The 21,816-nt window shown below is 36.0% G+C and overlaps 1 protein-coding gene across 7 annotated transcripts in view; it reads right to left on the reverse strand.

The window, feature by feature from the left end:
• NME7 (NME/NM23 family member 7) overlaps window positions 1–21,816 on the reverse strand; it is a 270,694-nt gene that overhangs the window by 149,570 nt on the left and 99,308 nt on the right. For all 7 annotated transcript variants that reach the window (XR_004297617.1, XM_032389414.1, XM_032389418.1 and 4 more), the window contains 2 exons: window positions 3,284–3,348; window positions 947–1,015 (listed from right to left, as the gene is read on the reverse strand). Coding sequence is in view for 6 of the 7 variants with exons in the window: in XM_032389414.1 (XP_032245305.1) it covers window positions 947–1,015; window positions 3,284–3,348 (134 nt within the window). In the remaining variant the exon portion in view is untranslated. The remainder of the gene's footprint in view (window positions 1–946; window positions 1,016–3,283; window positions 3,349–21,816) is intronic.

Consider the following 21,816-nt stretch of genomic DNA (forward strand, 5'->3'; position numbering starts at 1 on the left):
TCTTTATCTTAAGTAGACTCTGTTATTAATATCACAAGATTTAAATAGTAGTTACAGACAGTATCTTACTGAGAGTATCAGAAAGAAGAAAGCACATCAACACCAATTATTCCGGGATATCCTGACATTACAGTATGATATTGCTACTGTCATTCAAATTCCTGATTTCTTAAGGAAAATGACACATCCACCCAGTGATTTTTTACTTTTACTCTAGAATTTTCCAAATCAAAAGAAAAAAATCCTAAGAGTAAATATATATTACATAAAAATAAATTACATGTATAGTATTTTAAAGCACAATACAGGAGACAATAAGTCAGAGATGAAGGGTTTTTTAAAGTTATTTTCCAAAGGGAAATATAGCCCATCTCAGATACGCGCACAATAGTGCCCTCAACTATTTGTTACCAAATTCAATACTACATGATATTGTATGAGAATGTAACTGACGATCAAAAGACATGTCTCCATGGGTTTATCTTATGCACAGTAGAGCTATAACATAACATGAACGGAGGAAGGTAGCAGTTTTCAACCATATTTTTTAAAGTAAAATTGAACAAATAAAAGAAAAAATATATAAAAGAGAGATTTAAGAAATGGAAAACTGCTGTCTCTATTGAATTAAGTGATAACACATTTTAAAATTCTTCCATTTAAGAAAAGGCATAACTAAATGAAGAAGCTCATAAGATTAAGGTTCAGTAAGCTGTTACAGAAGGAAAACCACTCTGGCTCCTCTAAATAACGGTGGAAACCACCAGTACACTGAACATGAAATAGATTTCACAATCAGTCTTGACTTTGTAGGACTAAATAAGACAAAGGCTCAGGCCAGTTCTCAGACCAGTGCATTTGTCCTTTTTAAGGAAGGCTGAAAGGAAAAGTCATAGAGAAGTGAGAAGGAGAATCTAGTCTCATTGTCAAGAACAGTAATACTTACATTATACTCAGACACTACTCCTTTATAAACTTCATAAAACTCTTCAACATTAACTCGATCCATGTTGAACTGGATTGAAACAAAACAAAACATAAGCCAACCACCAAAAGAACATAAAATGAACCACACTCAGCACTCAGCATTTATGATCTCTTGGATATATTTTCTTTACTTTAAAATATAAACCTTGCACAAATTAAGTACTCTGAAAAAGTGTTGTTAAAGATTAGCTCATCAGTAATAAAAATGGATAACATTTATTGAGTACTTAATGTATCAAGCACTGTTCTAGGACCTGTACATCCATCATCTCATTTAATCCTCACAATGACCCCATGACATCAGGTTATGTAACCTTCAGATCTGTGTTCCATCTCAAGCAATCTGACCCCACTGGTCATGCTCTTACCCACTACACTATACCTCTCTTCGAATAAAACCTCATTCTCAACACACACACAAAATTTATATGCAATGTCATGTTGTTTACTGATAGGTTAGTGGCCCAAGAAATATTACTAATGAAAAGTACTTCAGATTTTGTAGCAGCCAAAAATAATACCCTTTTCCTCCCAAGCATTCAGAAAAATCCCTAGTCTGGTTCATAGTAAAGCATTTCCAGGCTGGATTCAAATTTGGTTAAAAATAAAATTGCATTAAGTTCTAGGGTCTCAAGAACTAAGACCTTAAATTGTTTTTTTAAATAGCCTCAGAATTTACAATTTTATTTTCTCCCCTACTTTGTTTCTTTATTGTCACCAGAATTGAAGATCACTGAGAAATTTCTGCCTACCTGGGCAATAATTCAAACTGGGAGGATTTATTTCACAGGCAACATAACTATTACAGGTAGTGAATTTTGTCTGATTTCAGTGTTTTAGCCTACAGTCCCACAACTTGTACTTTTAATATAACAAAATAATAGAATATATAACTTATTAAGTACTTATAATTTGCCCTGGAAATTCTACAAGGCATTGCCTAAGGTTATTTCATTTAATTCCTAAAATAATCCATTGAGGCAAATCATGTTCTCACTGGCCAGCAGACCCATGAGTGTAAAAGGCAGCTGACCGACAATTCAGAAATAGAGCTTCCTGACTCCAAAACTCAATGACTGTGATTGCCACTAAACTATCATGCCTCCCCCATAGGTTCAATCAATCATTTTCTTAATTATTATTCTTGTTGTCACCAAGCACCTACTCTGGCCAGCTATGCTAGGTTGAGGGCCTAGAGTTAGATCAATGTTTAAATCTAAATTTTCTACAAAACACACATTTTTAAAGCAGGTCCTACAGTCCTATGAATACATCACCAAGCTAATACTTTCAGAATGTTTTGGCTAACAATTTCTTTATAATCCTAGGTAAGATTCTTCTACTTTCTCATTAGTCTCCAAGTTTTCCCTGATGACTCTGCAAACTAGTTGATATTTCTGCCCTTTTTTTGATTTGTGGGCATTCCTACCAATTAGGGACACAAAACTGTCAGAATCCCAGTTCCCACCCTAACCACTGATTTTGGATGATCCTAAGACTTAGCAGAAATCAAAAGCAGTTCCTTTTCAGGAAAAGAACACATAAATTATATTGATAAGAAAAATCTCAGCTCCAAAGTCAGTATTTCATTATCAAAATAGCATAAACTTGCTGTCTTCACACATAGTAAAACCCAAATTGTTTATCTGATTCCTATTACAACTTGTACCCAATTTTTTGTCAAGTGCACTGGTAAATACAGCACAAAGGTATGAGAGCTCTACAGAAGTGGGTGTTGTTTCCTCAGTGAAAGGTTTCCTATAAATGCATCCACTAGGCAATTTTGAACAGTTGTGGGCTTTGGAGGTCAAGTGGTATGACTGCCAACAGAAGCTGAAATGTGCTAACTCCAAAGAAGGTTCTGAGGGAAAGCCCAGAAGCCAGCAAAACGTCCTAGTTAAGGGGAAAATCTCAACTGACTCTCTTTCTCCATTCTCTTCTTAGTCACCAAACAACAGAGAGCTCAGTATTAACTACTCAATTCTATTTTTTGTTTGTAGGAACTAAATACATTGTTTCCATCTATATTTATTTTGCAACCAAAGTTCCAGGAACTGTATAAACCTGTTTTATAACCTTAAATTAGGTGTATGATTTGAATTTTAGTTCCCTCAGTGAAAGATTGTATTGGTAAAATAATTTCAAAAACATTTTTTGATTATAAGGTTATCAAGTTCAGTAACTATATCTTTTTATTTTTAATGTGTTGAGTTCACACGTGCACAGAGAAAATTCAATATAAAACATTAAAAAAAGAAATCTGTCAATAGATTATGAGTTATTGCAAACTACCTACCATCTGCATAGCTGAGATTTCAAAACCTGCATCCCGGATAGCCATGAGGATCTTTCCCAGCAGTCCTGAAAATACAGAACAAACGAGTGCAAAAATACAAAATTTTCAAGGTATTTTAGTTTCTTAGAAATGCAAATTTTCTACCTCAAAGTACTTTGCTTACACTCTATACAGAGAAATCACATATTTCTCCAAGGGGAACTAAATCTCTAATATCAAGCATCACCAGTAATCATTTGATTCACTCAGTAAGTGCTTCAGGAATATCAACAACGATCCTGAAGATTATGCAAAAAACCTTTAAGATACTATTTTGCCTTAAAGCGCCTGAAGTCTAGTGATGTAGAGAATATGCAAATCAAACAACTGAAACTAACATTACAAAAAAATGAAATGCCAAAGTACTGGATATGGGAGTTCCAAGGATGAGTTCAAAGGAGAAAAATCAAATTATAATTGAAGGGGTGGCAGAAGCTTTAAGGGGAAATGAGAGCATGAATTGGTACTTAAAGCCTGTAGATAGATGGGATTATATGGAGAAGCAGTTATAAAAGGACAGAAGGCACAGATCTGAGAAAATGTGAGCATGTTCACATGACAGTAAGAAGGTAGAAAAGAAGAAAAAAAAAGCTGAAAAGGAAAAGAGACTTGATCCAGTGCTTTTTATAATATGGCCTGTAGATCCTGGGACTCTGGGACTGATTTTGAGATTCCTTTAGTTTAGTATAAAAATATTCTAAGCTTCTTTTTTTCAAGTCAACTAAAATTCTCTCTCCCTCCCTGTCTCTCTCTCTCTCTCTCTCACACACACACACACACACTTACCCCATATATTTTGGATGATCTGGATGCTTATTTGGTACCCCAAATCACCAAGGAGTGTGCACTTTTTTTTTTACTATTTTACTATAGCCAGGTAGTGCTATTATAATTGTAGTAGGTTGAGGGATGGGAAAAAAAAAAAAAGAAAAGACAACGATAGACCTATTTCTCAAGTGATATATTTGTACCAAGTGAAGGCCAAATGATACCAGAGCATGCTGTAGAAACAAAGGTTCCTCAGAAGTAGAACAGACCCATGCCAACTCAGAGCATTCTACCATATCCATGACTTAGTGACTGAGTTTTGTCAAACATCTTTATCTTATCAAAGTTGTTAAGTTAAATTTTATTCATTTTATAGTCGTTTGTAATGAATTTGTAAATTGCTTTAGTTACACAGTTGCATGTGCAAAGGTTTATATTTAGTTTTATATTTGGACATATTTAAGTTGCATTATAATTACAATAATTCACGTCAACACTGGGGTTTCATCAGAATATTTTTCCTCCAAATGAAACACTGCCAAAAAAAAAGGAGAGCCACTGAAAACGTTGAGCAGAACACAGGACAAAATAGTGTCTTAGGAATATTATTGATGTAATAATGACAGGCAAGCTGGTCTGCAAAAAAGGAATAAAAGACAGAATAACAAAGGCTTTTGAAACCATCTAGCAGGCTCACTGGACTTGGATGGCAGCACTAGAGAAAGAAGTAATGAATATAAGACATTTCCAAACAAGAACTAACAGGACTAAACTGGACACAGAGTGTGAAGATGAAGGAATACAGGTTCTCTGAGTCCAAGTGACTGAAAGATGGACAGCATCTTTAAGAAGAAAACAACTAATAAAAACAAATTGATTAATCTCCTGGGGAAGGTCATCAAGATGGCATGATTGCCAGTTGACCAGTGAGCTGGACCCAGGCACTGGAGGGCTCCCCACCCCCTTCCCTGCCCTTGGAATGTGGGTTCTGCTTGCCTTTCCTGCTCCCAGAGGCTGCTCCAAGGACACAGCCTTGAGATAATGATGCATAATACTTCAGGGTATGTGTGACTGAACCCAGTTAAGACCTCTACAGAAACTTTTAAGATTTGGCACGTGGGTGCGGGAATCCACTTGCCTTGCTGCTGCCTAAGACAAGCCTTGTATGTAAGTTTCCTTGCTTATTAAAACAGCCACCGACCAAACTGTAGTGGCCTTCCTGTTTCTTCAGTCTCTCCCACCCCTCTGAGTTCAGGGGCCAGTTTCAGATTACATTCAGAAAGCTTCCAAGGATGTTATGAAACAACAATTAAGGAAAAAGATAGTGAAACATTTTGAACATAGAAACAGAATTTTAGAACAGAACACTGATCAGTATTTGAGAAGAGAGCATATCCAATGGCTAAAAAATGATTGATGAATGAGTGAATAAACTCCCTACACAATATAGGTGATAAGGGATTGCATTCCAATAGCTAGACAGGTAGAGGGCTATAATGAGGTGTGCAGACAGGTTAGAGCTGAAATGATGAGAACAGAGGTCTGCTTGTTTGACAAAAGGAAGAGGAAAAGGAGGGGCAAAGATGGCAGAGGAGTAGGGGACCCTATTCCAACCGGTGCCCCGAATTTACTTTATCCGGCAAGGCTGGATATCTATCATACCACTCTGAAAACCCATGAAATCGGCCTGGGATGTAAGAAGATAAGTCTGGATCTCTACAAACAGAATATCGCTGATGGTTGGTTTTGAGGTATAAAGCAGGGAGGCATGATTCCGCAGACAGATATCAGAAGATAAATGGAAGGGGGAGGGAACCGTGGGGATCCTGCACCACCGGTGAACGAAGTCTCCTGCGCTGGGGACAGGGCACAGACTCACAGACGGGTAGCAGTGTGGGAAAGGACTTTAGGGCAGTGCCCCGGACTGAAACCAGGAGCAGCAGGGCCGCGCCTGCAAACTGGGGCAGCTGGCGGTTTTAGAAGCACAAAGGGCAGAGAGGTGCCTGGATCTGGAAGCGAGGGCTGGGAGTGCTGCTGAGGGGCACAAAACCCAGGACGCTGCAGTTTTAGAAGCACAGACAGAAACGGAGACAGTGTGGCCTAGAGAGCTCACTGAAGAACAGACTGAGATCTCTCTGCTCTGAGGCAGAGGGTTGGAAACGGTCACTTCTGCTCTGACTCTTGGAAGAGACATGGAAAGCTGCCAGGGAAAGCCGCCAGAGAACAAAAGACCCCGAAAACCGGTTTTCATTGAGCCCATTCCCCCCCACAGGGGGCAGGGCAACTCTGCCCAAACAAGGTTGCCTGAGTAACACTGCGGCAGACCCCTCTCCCAGAAGACAGGCTGGGAGAACAAGAGACCAACAACCCTAAGGTCCCTATAAAACAGGTGCATCATTTTTGGGCTGTGGTCAATAATTTGGACTCTGTACATTCCCTCAACAACCACTCAACAGAATGACTAAGAGAAGGAACCCCCAAAATAGGAAAGACCCAGAGACTGTGACTTCTGCCATAGATTTACAAATGGACATTAGATATAAGCAAGATGTCGGAAATAGACTTCAGGGTAACAGTTATGAAAATGATAGCTAGAATGGAGAAATTGATTAATGGCAACATAGAGTCTCTAAGGGCAGAAATGAGAGCTGAACTGGCAGAACTTAAAAATGCTATCAACAAGATCCAATCTAATCTAGATACACTAACAGCTAGGGTAAATGAGGCAGAAGAACGAATTAGTGATCTAGAAAACAAACTGATAGAAAAGAAGGAAAATGAGGAGGCCTAGCATAAGTGACACCATGAAACGTTGCAACATCAGAATTATTGCGATCCCTGAGGAGGAGAGAGAGGGAGGACTAGAAGATATATTTGAGCAAATTGTACCTGAGAACTTCGCTAATCTGGGGAATGAAACAAACATTCGTGTCCTAGAGGCAGAGAGGACCCCTCCCAACATCAAGGAGAACAGACCAATGCCCCGGCATGTAATACTAAAACTTGCAAATCCTAGAACCAAGGAAACCATCTTAAGGGCAGTTAGGGGGAAGAGGTTCCTTACATAAGGAGGGAGAAACATCAGAATAACGTCAGACCTATCCACAGAGACCTGGCAAGACAGAAAGGCCTGGCAAGACATATTCAGAGTACTAAACGAGAAGAACATGCAGCCAAGAATACCTTATCCGGCAAGGCTGTCATTTAAAATGGATGGAGAGATGCAGAGCTTCCAGGACAAGCAGAAACTGAAAGAATATGTGGCCATTAAGCCGGCCCTGCGTGAAATATTAAGGGGGGTTCTATAAAATAAGAAAGACCCCAAGAGTGATATAGAACAGAAATTTACAAGAGACAATCTATAGAAACAAGGACTTCATAGGCAACATGATGACAATAAATTCATATCTTTCAATAATCACTCTCAACGTGAATGGCCTAAATGTTCACAAAAAAACGGCACAGGGCTGCAGACTGAATAAAAAGACAGGACCCATTCATATGCTGTCTACAAGACACTCATTTTGAACCTAAAGATACATCCAGACTGAAAGTGAAGGATGGAGATCCATCTTCCATGCCAATGGACCTCAAAAGAAAGCTGGGATAGCAATTCTCGTATCAGACAAATTAGATTTTAAACTAAAGACTGTACTTAGAGACACAGAAGGACACTATATCATTCTTAAAGGGTCTATCCAATAAGAAGATCTAACAATTGTAAATATCTACATCCCCAACATGGGAGCAGCCTTCTACATAAGCCAACGGTTAACCAAAATAAAGAGTCATATTGATAACAGCACATTAATTGTAGGAGACCTCAATACTCCACTCTCAGCAATAGACAGATCATCTAAGCAGAAAATCAACAAAGAAATAAGGCTTTGAATGACACACTGGACCAGATGGACCTCATAGATATATACAGAACATTCCACCCTAAAACAACAGAATACTCCTTCTTCTCGAGCACACATGGAAATTTCTCCAGAATAGACCACATACTGGGTCACAAATCAGGTTTCAACTGATACCAAAAGACTGAGATTATTCCCTGCATATTCTCAGACCACAATGCTTTAAAACTGGGACTCGATCACAAGAAAGAATTTGGAAGAAATTCAAACACTTGGAAGCTAAAGACCACTCTGCTCAAAAATGTTTGTTTGTGTCAACCAGGAAATCAAAGAAGAACTTAAACAATTCATGGAAACCAATGAGAATGAAAACACATCAGTCCAAAACCTATGGGATACGGCAAAGGCGGTATCACTCAAAAAAAACAGAAAAATCCCGAATTCACCAGCTAACTCTACATCTTAAAGTACTAGAGAAAAAGCAACAAACGATGCCTAAGCCATGTGTTAGAAGAGAAATAATTAATATTAGAACAGAGATCAATGAATTAGAAACCAGAAATACAGTAGAGCAGATCAACAAAACTAGAAGCTGGTTCTTTGAAAGAATTAATAAGATCGATAAACCACTGACCAGACTTTCCAAAAGAAAAAGGACCCAAATTAATAAAATTATGAATGAAAGGGGAGAGATCACAACTAACACCAAGGAAATAGAAACAGTTATTAGAAATTATTGTCAACAACTCTATGGCAATAAATTAAGCAACCTGGAAGAAATGGATGCCTTCCTGGAAACCTATAAACTACCAAGACTGAAACAGGAAGAAATAGACAACCTGAAGAGGCCAATAACCAGTAACGAGATTGAAGCAGTGATCAAAAACCTCCCAAAAAACAAGAGTCCAGGGCCTGATGGATTCCCTGGGGAATTCTACCAAACATTCAAAGAAGAAATAATACCTATTCTCCTGAAGCTGTTTCAAAAAATAGAAACAGTAGGAAAGCTTCCAGACTCATTCTGTGAGGCCAGCGTTACCTTGATCCCCAAACCAGGCAAAGACCCCATCAAATGGGAGAATTTCAGACCAATATCCCTGATGAATATGGATTCCAAAATCCTCAACAAAATCCTAGCTAATAGGATCCAACAATACATTAAAAGGATCATCCACCACGACCAAGTGGGATTTATCCCTGGATGCAATGGTGGTTCAACATTCGCAAATCAATCAATGTGATAGAACACATTAATAAGAGGAGAGAGATGAACCATATGGTCCTCTCAATTGATGCAGAAAAATAATTTGACAAAATACAGCATCCTCTCCTGACTAAAATCTTCAGAGTATAGGGATAGAGGGAACATTCCTCATGCTCATAATATCCATCTATGAAAACCCCACAGCGAATATCATCCTCAATGGGGAAAAGCTGAGAGCCTTTCCCTTAAGATCAGGAATACAACAAGGATGCCCACTCTCGCCACTACTGTTCAACATAGGACTAGAAGTCCTAGCAACAGCAATCAGACAACAAAAGAAATAAAAGGTATTTAAATTGGCAAAGAAGAAGTCAAACTCTCTTCACAGATGACATGATACTTTATGTGGAAAACCCAAAAGACTCCACCTCCAAATTACTAGAACTCATATAGCAATTCAATAATATGGCAGGATACAAAATCAATGCACAGAGGGCGCCTGGGTGGCTCAGTTGGTTAAGCGACTGCCTTCAGCTCAGGTCATGATCCTGGAGTCCCGGGATCGAGTCCCACATCAGGCTCCCTGCTCGGCGGGAAGTCTGCTTCTCCCTCTGACCCTCCCCCCTCATGCTCTCTCTCTCTCAAATAAATAAATAAAATCTTTAAAAAAAAAAAAAAACAAAATCAATGCACAGAAATCAGTTGCTTTCTTATACACTAACAATGCAACTGTAGAAAGAGAAATTAGAGAATTGATTCCATTTTCAATAGCACCAAAAACCATAAGATACCTCGGAGTAAACCTAACCAAAGAGGTAAAGGATCTATACTCTAGGAACTACAGAATGCTCATGAAAGAAATTGAAGAAGACACACAAAGATGGGAAAACATTCCATGCTCATGGATCAGAAGAATAAACATTGTTAAAATGTCGATGCTGCCCAGAGCTTCTATACCTTCAACACCATCCCGATCAAAATACCAATGGCATTTTCCAAAGTGCTGGAAAAAACAATTCTAAAATTTGTATGGAATCAGAAAAGATCCTGAATCGCCAAGGAAATGTTGAAAAAGAAAAACAAAGCTGGGGGCATCACGTTGCCTGATTTCAAGTTATATTACAAAGCTATGATCACCAAGACAGCATGGTACTGGCACAAAAACAGACACATAGACCAGTGGAACAGAATAGAGAACCCAGATATGGACCCTCAACTCTATGGTCAAATAATCTTTGACAAAGCAGGAAAAAACATGCAATGGAAAAAAGACAGTCTCTTCAATAAATGGTGCTGGGAAAATTGGACAGCCACATGCAGAAGAATGAAACTCAACCATTCTCTTACACCATATACGAAGATAAATTCAAAATGGATGAAAGACCTCAATGTGAGACAGGAATTCATCAAAATCCTAGCGAAGAACTTAGGCAGTAACCTCTTTGACATTGGCCACTGCAACTTCTTTCAAGACATGTCCCCAAAGGCTAGTGAAACAAAAGCAAAAATGAACTTTTGGGACTTCATCAAGATAAAAAGCTTCTGCACAACAAAGGAAACAGTCAACAAAACGAAGTGGCAACTCACAGAATGGGAGAAGATTTTTGCAAATGACACTACAGACAAAGGGCTGATATCCAAGATCTATAAAGAACTTCTCAAACTCAACACCCAAAACACAAATAATCAAGTCAAAAAATGGGCAGAAGACATGAACAGACACTTCTCCAAAGAAGACATACAAATGGCTAACAGACACATGAAAAAATGTTCATCATCATTAGCCATCAGGGAAATTCAAATCAAAACCACATTGAAATACCACCTTACACCAGTTAGAATGGCAAAAATTGACAAGGTAAGAAACAACAAATATTGGAGAGGTTGTGGAGAAAGAGGAACCCTCTTACACTGTTGGTGGGAGTGCAAGTTGGTACAGCCACTTTGGAAAACAGTGTGAAGGTGCCTCAAAAATTTAAAAATAGAGCTACCCTATGACCCAGCAATTGCACTCCTGGTTATTTACCCCAAAGACACAGATGTAGTGAAAAGAAGGGTCATATCCATCCCAATGTTCATAGCAGCAATGTCCACAATAGCCAAACTGTGGAAAGAGCCGAGATGCCCTCCAACAGATGAATGGATAAAGAAGATGTGGTCCATATATACAATGGAATATTACTCAGCCATCAGAAAGGATGAATACCCAACTTTCGCATCAACATGGATGGGACCGGAGATTATGCTAAGTGAAATAAGTCAAGCAGAGAAAGTCAATTATCATATGGTTTCACTTATTTGTGGAACATAAGGAATAGCATGGAGGACATTAGGAGAAGGAACAGAAAAATGAAGTGGAGGAAATCAGAGGGGGAGACGAACCATGAGAGACTATGGACTCCGAGAAACAAACTGAGGGTTTTAGAGGGGAGGAGGGTAGGGGGATGGACTAGCCCGGTGATGGGTATTAAGGAGGGCATGTATTGCATGGAGCACTGGGTGTTATATGCAAACAATGAATCATGGAACACTACATCAAAAACTAATGATGTAGTGTATGGTGAGTAACATAACATAATAAAAATAAAATAAAATAATAAAAAGGAGGAAAGAAAACACAAAACAAAAAACCTGGTAGGAATGAGTTTTCAGAAATTATTTAAAGTTTAGAAATTAAAGAATGAAAATGAATAAAGAAAGATATATAGAGATGTACATGCAAATAAAGAAGAAAAATATTACAGGAGTACCACCATATCAAACAGAGAGGAAAATTCTTAGAACAGAGGGATAGTCAAGAATTAAAGGAGATTAAGGACCCTGGGTGTGCAGGTAAAGCCTTCAGCATAAGCAGGATGGTATGTTGACATTAAAGACATTTGAGAAAGTTGTAGCAACAGAGTGTTAGGAAAAAGAAGTTAGATAATCCACTAGCACCAAAGACTCAGATGATAATGGATATGAGAATGTTAACCAAAATTCCAAATCTTTAATCAACAGAAAAATATTAGTTAGGAAAGAAAGAAGTAAATTAACAATTACTGAGGACTGAACTCTTTAATATGAATTTATACCATTTAATCCTTAAAACAACACTCTTAAACAGAGGCTACTATTCCACTACAAAGATGAGAATATATCAGGTTTTGGAGGATAGATAACTTGCCTGATATCATAAAGTATTGTATCTCCAAATCTCACTGTCTTTCTACAAGTTTAATAAGAAAAAAGAAATGTATATGTGGAAGCCAGGTATGTAAAATTCACTGGACAATATAACTCCCTAAGGCAAGGACCATGATCATTTTAGTTCTCATTGTATCTCCAGTGCCTAGCACAATTCTGGCATGTAGTAGGTGTTGAACAAATACTGTTCACTGAATTAAGAAATAACCAAAGAGACATGCAATCATAGCTCTGCTTGATGCAAACCCAAGTAACTCTAAGGCTCTTCAGAACACAATTTGAAAATACTGGCAAATTACAAAGGGGTAATTAAAGTTAGAGAGAGTGAAAAGGATTATTTAAAAATGTTGGCTTAGTGATCTGAGAAAAAAAAAGTTCATACTTACTTCATGCCATATACAAACAGTAATCCAAAATGAAGTTAAGGTAAATGTAAAAGAAAAAGAAACCCAATTGATTAGAGAAATATATTGGTGGCTATTTTCTTCTCATGATAAAGGTAGCCTTTTTAAATATATAAAGCAAAAAAAAAGAGAGAGAGAGAGTCCTGTTTCTGCTATGACTGAGTAGCTCCTATTGGAATAACCTTCCCTCAGATAATAACTATAAACTCCAGAAAAAAACATAAAAACACAACCACCTGGAGGCACTGAGTGGGATCCCTGTTTTTGCAGTGGTCAGCTTGAGGGAAAGCCACAGTATGCACTAAAACTCTGACTGAAAGCCCACAGAATTAGCAAACTTAAAGAACTAGAAGATAAGGTTTAGGCAACCACAGACACTGGAAAGTAAGTAGAAAGATAATCCCAGAAAAAAGAAAATCCAGAGAGGAAAACCTGACTTCTGTGTATAAATGTTGCTCAAATCTTGGGAAAACTGAAGCATTCATACATGGAGCAGACTCCCAAGAAGCCCAGCTAAGATGAAAAGAACTGAATGGAGCTTTGAGTTACTACCCACCAAAGTGGAAACAGGGATTGTCTGATCAATTCAGCAAGTTTACTGGTTGCATTTAAAATACCAATATATCTTTGAAGAAGATGACATCTAGAATTTTGTAATATCTCATTCACAATATTCAGGATATGATCCAAAATTATTTGACATATGAAGACACAAAAAAACATGACCTACCCCCAAGACGAAAGAGAATCAATGAAGACCAACCTCGGATGACCCAGATGTTACAATTAAAAAACAAAGATTTTAAAGTAACTGTTATAACTGCTTAATGAATAAAAGAAAAATACACTCAAAATATATGAAAAGATAGGAAATGTCAACAGGGATTAAGAACTGCAAAAAGAATCAAATGAAAAATACAGTATCTGAGCTACAAAATTCAGAAGAGACTTAAGAGTAGAAGAAATTTCAACGTAGAATGAGTCAAACAATCTGAAAAGAGATCAACAAAAATTATCCCATTTGAAGAAAGGATAGACAATTTTTTAAAAACAATGAACAGGGTAGCAGGATGAAACAATACCAAAAAGTCTAATATACATGTAATTGGAGCCTAAAATAAGACAGAAAATATTTAGAAATCTAATGGCTGAATTTTTCCAAATTTGCTGACCTATTGAATCTAAATTTATGCTTTTTACCAATCACAAGCAGAATTTTTTTAAGTAAAGAAAACCACCACGTACATCATCGTCCAGCTGCTAATAATCAAAAATAAAGAAACTCTTGAAAGCAGCCAGAGAAAATGACTCATTGTATATAGGGAATAACAATTTCAATGACTGCTGACTTCTCATAAGAAAAAGGGAGGCCAGTAGACAGCTGAACATTTTTAATGTGCTAAAAGAAAAACAAACTGTCAACTTGAAATTCTATGCCCAGCACTTCAAGAATCACAGTAAAATAAAGACACTTTGAGATAAAAGAACATAAAGGAATTTGTTTTCACCAAACTCCTACTTCAAGAAATGTTAATAGAAGTTACTTAAATTGAAGGAAAATGAAACAAGATTAAAAATAGGATCTTCAGGAGAAATGATAAGTATAATTAAAGGTAAATATGTGGGTAAATACAAGAGTATGTTTTTCCTCTTAATTTCTTGAAAATACATATGCCTGATTAAAGCAAAAATTTTAACATTGTATTATGGTTTTAAAATGTATGTGAATTTAATACATATTAGAAATATAACACAAACCAGGTAGAGGGAGAAAATGGACCTTTATAACTGAAAAATTTCCACATTTTATGTGAAGTAATAAAATTCAATACATTTTAAATAGACTGAAAATTCAGGATGTATACTCAAATAAGCTGCATCAACATTACCCGGGAACCGGTTAGAAGTGCAAATTCTCAGGACCAACGCTAGACCCAATGAATCAGAATCTCAGTGGGTATAGACCAGAAATCATTGTTTTAATAGACCCTCCATGTGATTCTGTTATACACTGAAATTTGAGACCCAAAGTCCTTGTGTAACCACTAAAAAAAAGACAAAGAAAGAAAGAAAAGAGAAGATTTATATCTAAAAGGCCAATGAATAAATTAAAATGGGATTCTTAGAAATATCAATTAATCCAAAAAAAGAAAAGATAAAGATAAAAAATGGGGGAGGGGAGAATAGAAAACAAATAATAAAATAGTAATCCTAAAACCAATCATAATTACATTAAATGTTAGTGAACTAAAAATTCCCATTTAAGGCAGAGATTTTAGATAAATTAACAAAATAAGATCCAATTATATGCTATCAACAGAAAACCAATTTTAAATATAAAGATACAGGTAGATTGAAAATAAATGATGGAAAAAGATACCATGCAAACAATAGGTATAAGAAAGCTGAAGTGGTTATATTAATTTCAGATAAAGGAGAATTTATAATGTCCTAAGAAGATAAATGCCCTAAGAGACATTTGGAAGACCGTACTTTAGAGAGCTGGAGGAAGATGGATGTTCGTGACAAACAGAGCACTGAGCAAAGGTACAGGGATATAAAGCAGGCATGGTTCTTCTGGTGGAGGGGAAATCAGACAGAAGAGAAGGCAGGGGAGGTGGCAGAAGACATATGACAGAAGTACTTATAGACCATATTTAGAGGTTTGGGTTTTATCCAATAGGCCAGTTCTCACAACTTTTGGTCTCATGGACACGTTAGCTTTTAGAAATTATTAAAGACTCTTTTAAAAAGCTTGTATTTATATAGATTATATCTATCAAAATTTATTATGTTATAAATGAACAAATTTAAGAAAAAAATTAAGAAAATTCTTAAATATTTATTAATTTAAATACAACAAAAATTCTTTACATGGTGATATAAATATTTTGTGAGAAAAATGACTAGATTTTCCAAAAAAAATTAATGAGAAGAGTGGCATTGTTTTACATTTTCAAAAATCTCCTAATGTCTAACTTAATAGAAAGCAGCTGCGTTCTTACATCTGTTTCAGCTTTCAATCTGCTGCTATGTGTTGTTTTGGTTAAAGTATATTTAGTTAGAAAATAGTGAAGTATTTTAATAGCCTTTAATATAAATGTATACATTCTTCTTTATTTGACAAACGGTATTTCTTAAAAGCTCACTGTAACATATAATTTCAAACTTCTACCAATGAACTTTTTTTTTTTTTACTCTGTTACATTAAAATCCACTGGTCTATGGTATAATTTGGAAGAATCTTTTACCCATGTGTGATTTTATAATATCACATACTGATCATTTGGAAACTATTAGTTCACTGAGTTATGCAGATCTTCCAAATGCTAACTATTTTCATTACAGTAGTACATCAGGAAAAAAAATCACATTTGTTAACATCACCACCAATTTCATCAGAATAGTCTGTAAGTTATTAGGAAACTGTCAAGCTTAAGGTGGTAAATACAGTTTTGCAAGATCCTAATTATGATTTTCATTTGCATTTTACCTTCTTTGGGATTTTTATCTTTGGCAACAACTTTTGTCGGTCACCATTTCTTTGAAATAATAGGCCTACTTATTTCAAGAAAAACTCATACCAAATGCCCAACTTTGAATAAGCATACTTTGTCAGTCATTCTTTCAAGTAAACACGACATTCCATGGAAAAGCCATTTAGTTGAGCTCACAACTCAAACAACTATACAAGTACTTTTCCTAAAGATCGCATTATATTTCAGTATGGAGCAGAAGTGTTTTATATATACTTCCCATTTCTTCACACACAATATTAAAAAGACATATACTTGAAGGTCAAGAATTAATAAAATTAATAATTTTCACTGCTTTATCAAGGACATTCTTAAGTGAAAGTGGTTTTTCCTGCAAGCACATGATAGTTAAAAATACAGTGACTACTAGTATATAGTACAGTTTGCTACCACTATCTTCATTTTGCTAAGGCACCAGCAGTTTGATCTACCACTGGTTTTGCACCATTAGTGCAAATGTCACCATATTTTAAAAGGCAAATAAACTGATTATTTTTATGAAAATAGATCTGATCTCACAGGTACCTCAAAGGGACTTATTTTTTATAAAGAAAATGCTTTACATGATTACATAAGAATCCTGATCTAAATATGGAAGCAGTATTAAGCCCCAGGCATTAACCAATACAAATAGACAATCTACATCTATTATAAATCTATAATCACATTAAACCATGCCCCGTGAAATGTACCACTTGAACAGAATAATTCTATTCACAGATAAACCACTAAAAAGGAGAGTTCAAGTAACATTGCCATTCTGCCAAGAACAGTCAGACATGAGTCAAGGATATTGCTTTTTTTATATTCAGTTGGTTATGTGTGGAGGCAGGATAGAGAGGCATTTAAGAAACCTGTTCTGTGTTTAACAGCTTGAAACAACAAACTGTCAATAACCATATGTCCTTTACTTTGTTCTAGATAGAAAATGTTCAGATGACTGAACAAATAACAATAACTATGTAAATGAAGTAGCAAAAAGAAAAAAAAAGTAAAACTGCATGCCATAAAGCAAACAAGTTCAAAAGGGTCAAACAAAGCAGACTCCTTTTTTTATTTGGTTGGTGTTTGCGTAACTAATTTGCTTTTTAATGGTTTGCTTATAACTCCATGAATGCACTTAAATTTTTTGAACGTCAAATCACCTCTCCATCTCCACTCCCAGTGCCTTAGTTCACATCTCTATACCTTTCATTTGGATTGTTCAAAAGCCCCTTAGTAAGTGGCCACGCTGTATCAAATCATCAATATTAGAGATCTATTGCTTTGTTTTTCTAAAAACTCTTGCTTCTCCTGGAATTAGAAGCCCCCATCCTCTTTTAGAAAAACTGATCTCACTAGTCATTTGATTGGAAAGGGAGTTGCCTGCCATCTTCCTATACTACTCTATGACCGTGGTCTCAGCACATAGTCAAGAGGTGGCAGCAGACCTATTAGCCCTCTCCTAGGGCCAGAGTAATGCACATAGGGATGGGCCTGTCATTGGCAAAAGCCAATCAGAGTCCTTCCCTGACACTTTTTTTTTTTTTTTTTTTTTAGCTAGAACCAGGGAAAAAAACACTCTCCACTACATTCATAAGTATGTGAGCCCTGCACTGCTGGCAATGTCCCTCTCTCCCAAGGTGCTTGGCAAAGCTTATCTAAGAACATGAAGCTGACAGTCAAGAGAAGTAAATATAAAATCCAGAGAGGAGAGATGTTGACCAAGTCTCTGTTTAGAGTCCTCCCTAAGCCTAGAGCAGTCTCTTCCTTTCTTCCAGCAGAATAGTTAAATGAGAGAGAATTAGGGGATTTGAGCTAGGATTCTATCAGCTGCACTAACAGTGTCTTCATTAGACCACCTTACTTACATAAGAGAGGCTATACTGCAGCCTGAGAAAGAAAGGTTGTAGTAGGAAGGATGGAAAAAGAAGAAACAGTTTAAAAAAAAAAAAAAAGGTGTGGTATTCCAATGTGTGATAAAAGAGGATTTATAGACAACAATAAATCTCCTGGGAAAAATCCTAGGCATGGCCAAATGATCAATAAGCGGGATTAGAAGATGATTCCTCCCTCTGTCCACAAACTTCATAAAATGATCATGGTTGGAGAGCATAAGAGAAGAAACTGATAATATTCAGGTACACTGAAGTTCAAATACTATTTTTAGAAATAGTAGACTTAACCATTTAAATTAAAACTGGCTTAAAAAGAATTAATTAATTAAAACTGGCTTGTACCAAATAGGGAAACAAAAACGCAAGGCAACTGAACAAAACAGGCACTTTAACACCAATTGGTATCAATAAGCAAAAAGGCAGAGCAAAAATTTTCACACTAAATTTTCACATTAAATCATATGACACGGTGGGTACCACTTGGAAGAAAACAAACTGGCACCAGGCTTATATGATCCAGGATGGGTGCACAGGTGTCAGAAAAAGGTATCCCAAGTCACCAAAGCAGGTATAATGAGGTACAGATATAATGAGGTGCTAAAATAATGTCCAAGACTTATTTGGGTATGGAAGCAGCAACATTATGAAAGTCTTGGGAATTGGGACAAGCTTCTCCCAAGAATTATTATGAAAACCCAGCTTGAATCTAAAGTGGAAACAAATATAAAGATGGGATTTTTTCAGTTTTAAATAAATATATAAGTTGTATTTTTTTTGAGAATCTATTGTTTCTCCCTCTGACCTGGTATTTGATCAGGGTCAATAAATCAATGTTAGCAGATCTGCCTTGATTTGGTTCTGTTACCTATCATCATCACCCCTAAAAGGAAGAGCACTTAGGAAGGCAGCCCTTAAGAGCTGAATTAGGATTATAGCTCAAAACAGCCCAGAGTTAAAAATGAGTTATTCTCTCTCTCCTTACAGTTGCCAAGGAGGGGTAAAACCTCCCACAGTATGGCATAGAAGAGGAAGATTATCAACACCTACACATGAGATATTTGGCCAGGGGCTAAGTATCAATTTGCTCTCTAGGCCACAGATGTTTACATCTTGGCAAATAATCCAGTTTGAAAAGCTCTCTCCTTGGCCTATCTCAATTTAACCTCTATATGGTCTCAGTTTCTTTCCTCATTTGTAAAAAGTATAGTTCCTCCCTCATAGGTATGTAATGAGGATTAAACGTGTCTTTATATGTAAAATTCTTAGACCAGCCAATGGCACACAATAGCACTATTAGGTAATGTTAGCAGTCGTAGATAATAATAGTCACAAGTGAATTAGTATAAATTCAGCTGAATACATAGCTTTGCTTACAGAATTAGCGTGAATCTAATTTTAGCAGTTCTGTTAAAATGCAAGCATTATATACCTCCCATTTCACAAGGGAACACTGTGCTGCCAAGACATCTCAAGGAGGCTGATGCTAGTGTCCAGGTCATCACACCTAATGAGATGGCTGCACTGACGGATGAGAAATAGGTAACCAGGGCCACAGCAACACCAGCTACAGGCACCACAGAGCCTGACAGACCCACTGGTTCTCAAGAGAAGAAAAGCCACTGTTGTAGAAGCCAGCAGTACCTGGCAAACACAGTGATTCATGCTAGAAGTAAATCAGAGCAAGAAGAGAAGGAAGAAGGAGGTCCTCACTTGGGAGCTGACACGTGCTCTCTCTTCCACTATCTCTCTTCCACTGTTTCATCTTTTTCCACCCTTCCTACTACAACCTTTCTTTCTCAGGCTGCAGTCTATCCTCTCTTATGTAAGTAAGGTGGCTAATGAGGACACTGCTAGCGCAGCTGATAGAAACCCAGCTCGAATCCCCTAATTCTGATATAGTGAACAAAATCAAAATGCCAAAGGGGGGTAGCAATATTAACAATGAACAAAATAGAAGTCAGGGGAAAAAATATCTTAGGATATTTTTAAAAAAGTAAAACTAGAATATCACAAATCTATATGCACAGAATATATGACACATCATTAATAAAGAAAAATAATATCAGAAGTAAAGAAGAGATAAATAGAAACATAGCATTCTCAAACTTTTGCAGACTCAATAAAAAATATTATAAATAGAAGATTTTTTAAAGATTAAGCATATTCTAAACATCCCACCAACATAACTATAATAAATAAAAATTATATGGGCCATTTTATTTGACTAACATACAATAAAATGAGAAAATTTCCAGAAAAGTTAACAACAACAAAATTCAAAATCTTGGGAATTTAGAAGTACTCTCCTAAAGAATGAATGGAACAGTGTTGATTGACACAAGAATAAATATCAGAGTAACAAATCAAAAGAAACCATACCAAATCAAACAATAACATTTAGGAGTTAGAATATAATGAAGTGGGTAATCTCATATACACACCACTATGGAAGTACCTGACACCCTCTTTCTGGAAGATAAATTGGGGTTTATCAGAAACTTTAAAAATTTATCATTTGATATAAGAATTGCATCTCTTGAAATTATTCTAAGGATAAGTAAGAGATCCACAAGGATTTACACAGGAAAAGACTAATCATAGAAGTATTGATAATAACATTTTAAAATTTTTAAATAATAAAGCAAGGAAAAGGTAAAGAGGAGTACATTCCTACAACTATTATTCAGACTTTAAAATTATGTTTTCAAATATTATTTAATTACACAGAAAAAAGGTACAATATAAACTTATATAAATAGGATAATTCCTATTCATTTTATGAAAATAGTATTACCTTAATACCAAAAGCAAAGTAAAAAAATACGTAGCTACATATCAATAATGAATATAGTTGTAAAAATCCTTAACAAAATATTAGCAAATCGAATTCAGCAATATATATAAAGAACTATATACATCATGACCAAGTGAGGTTTATTTCAAGAATGCAAGCCTGGTTCATTGTTCAAAAAAAAATAATAAATGTAATCTGCTATATTAACAGGCCTAAGGAAGAAAAAAATCACATGATCATATCAACTGATCCAGAAAAAAAATTTGAAAAATTCAACACCTATTCATGATCAAAACTCTCAGAAAAATAGGAATAGAAGGGAACTTCCTGAACTTCATAAAGAGCATCTACAAAAAAACTAAAGCTAACCTTATGCCTAACGGTAAAAGGCAAGATTGCCCATTCTCATTGTTCTTATTCAATATAGTGTCAGAAGTTCAAGCCAGAATTGAACATAATAATAAAAAAATAATAAAGTTATCTGAATATCAAAAAAAAAGTTCAAGCCAGTAAATAAAGAAAAGGCATACAGATCAGAAAGAAAGAGATGTAACTGCCCCTATTTGCATATGACAAATTGTCTATACAGATAATCCAAAAAACTACAAAAAATATTCTTGAACTAATATTGACTTCACCACAAGATAAACATAGAAAACTCAACTGTATATCTACATATTAGCAACAAATATATGAACATCGAAATTGAAACTACAACATCATTTATAATCACTCAAAAAGAAAAAATTACTAGGCATAAATCTAACAAAACATGCACAGGACTTGTTATGAAAACTACAAGATGCTGGATTCAAAACCTAAATAAATGGAATTACATCGTATCCATGATTTAGAAGACTTAACA

This window comes from Phoca vitulina, unplaced genomic scaffold (genome assembly GCF_004348235.1).
Source record: "Phoca vitulina isolate PV1807 unplaced genomic scaffold, GSC_HSeal_1.0 scaffold54, whole genome shotgun sequence".
NCBI classification, from domain to species: domain Eukaryota; kingdom Metazoa; phylum Chordata; class Mammalia; order Carnivora; family Phocidae; genus Phoca; species Phoca vitulina.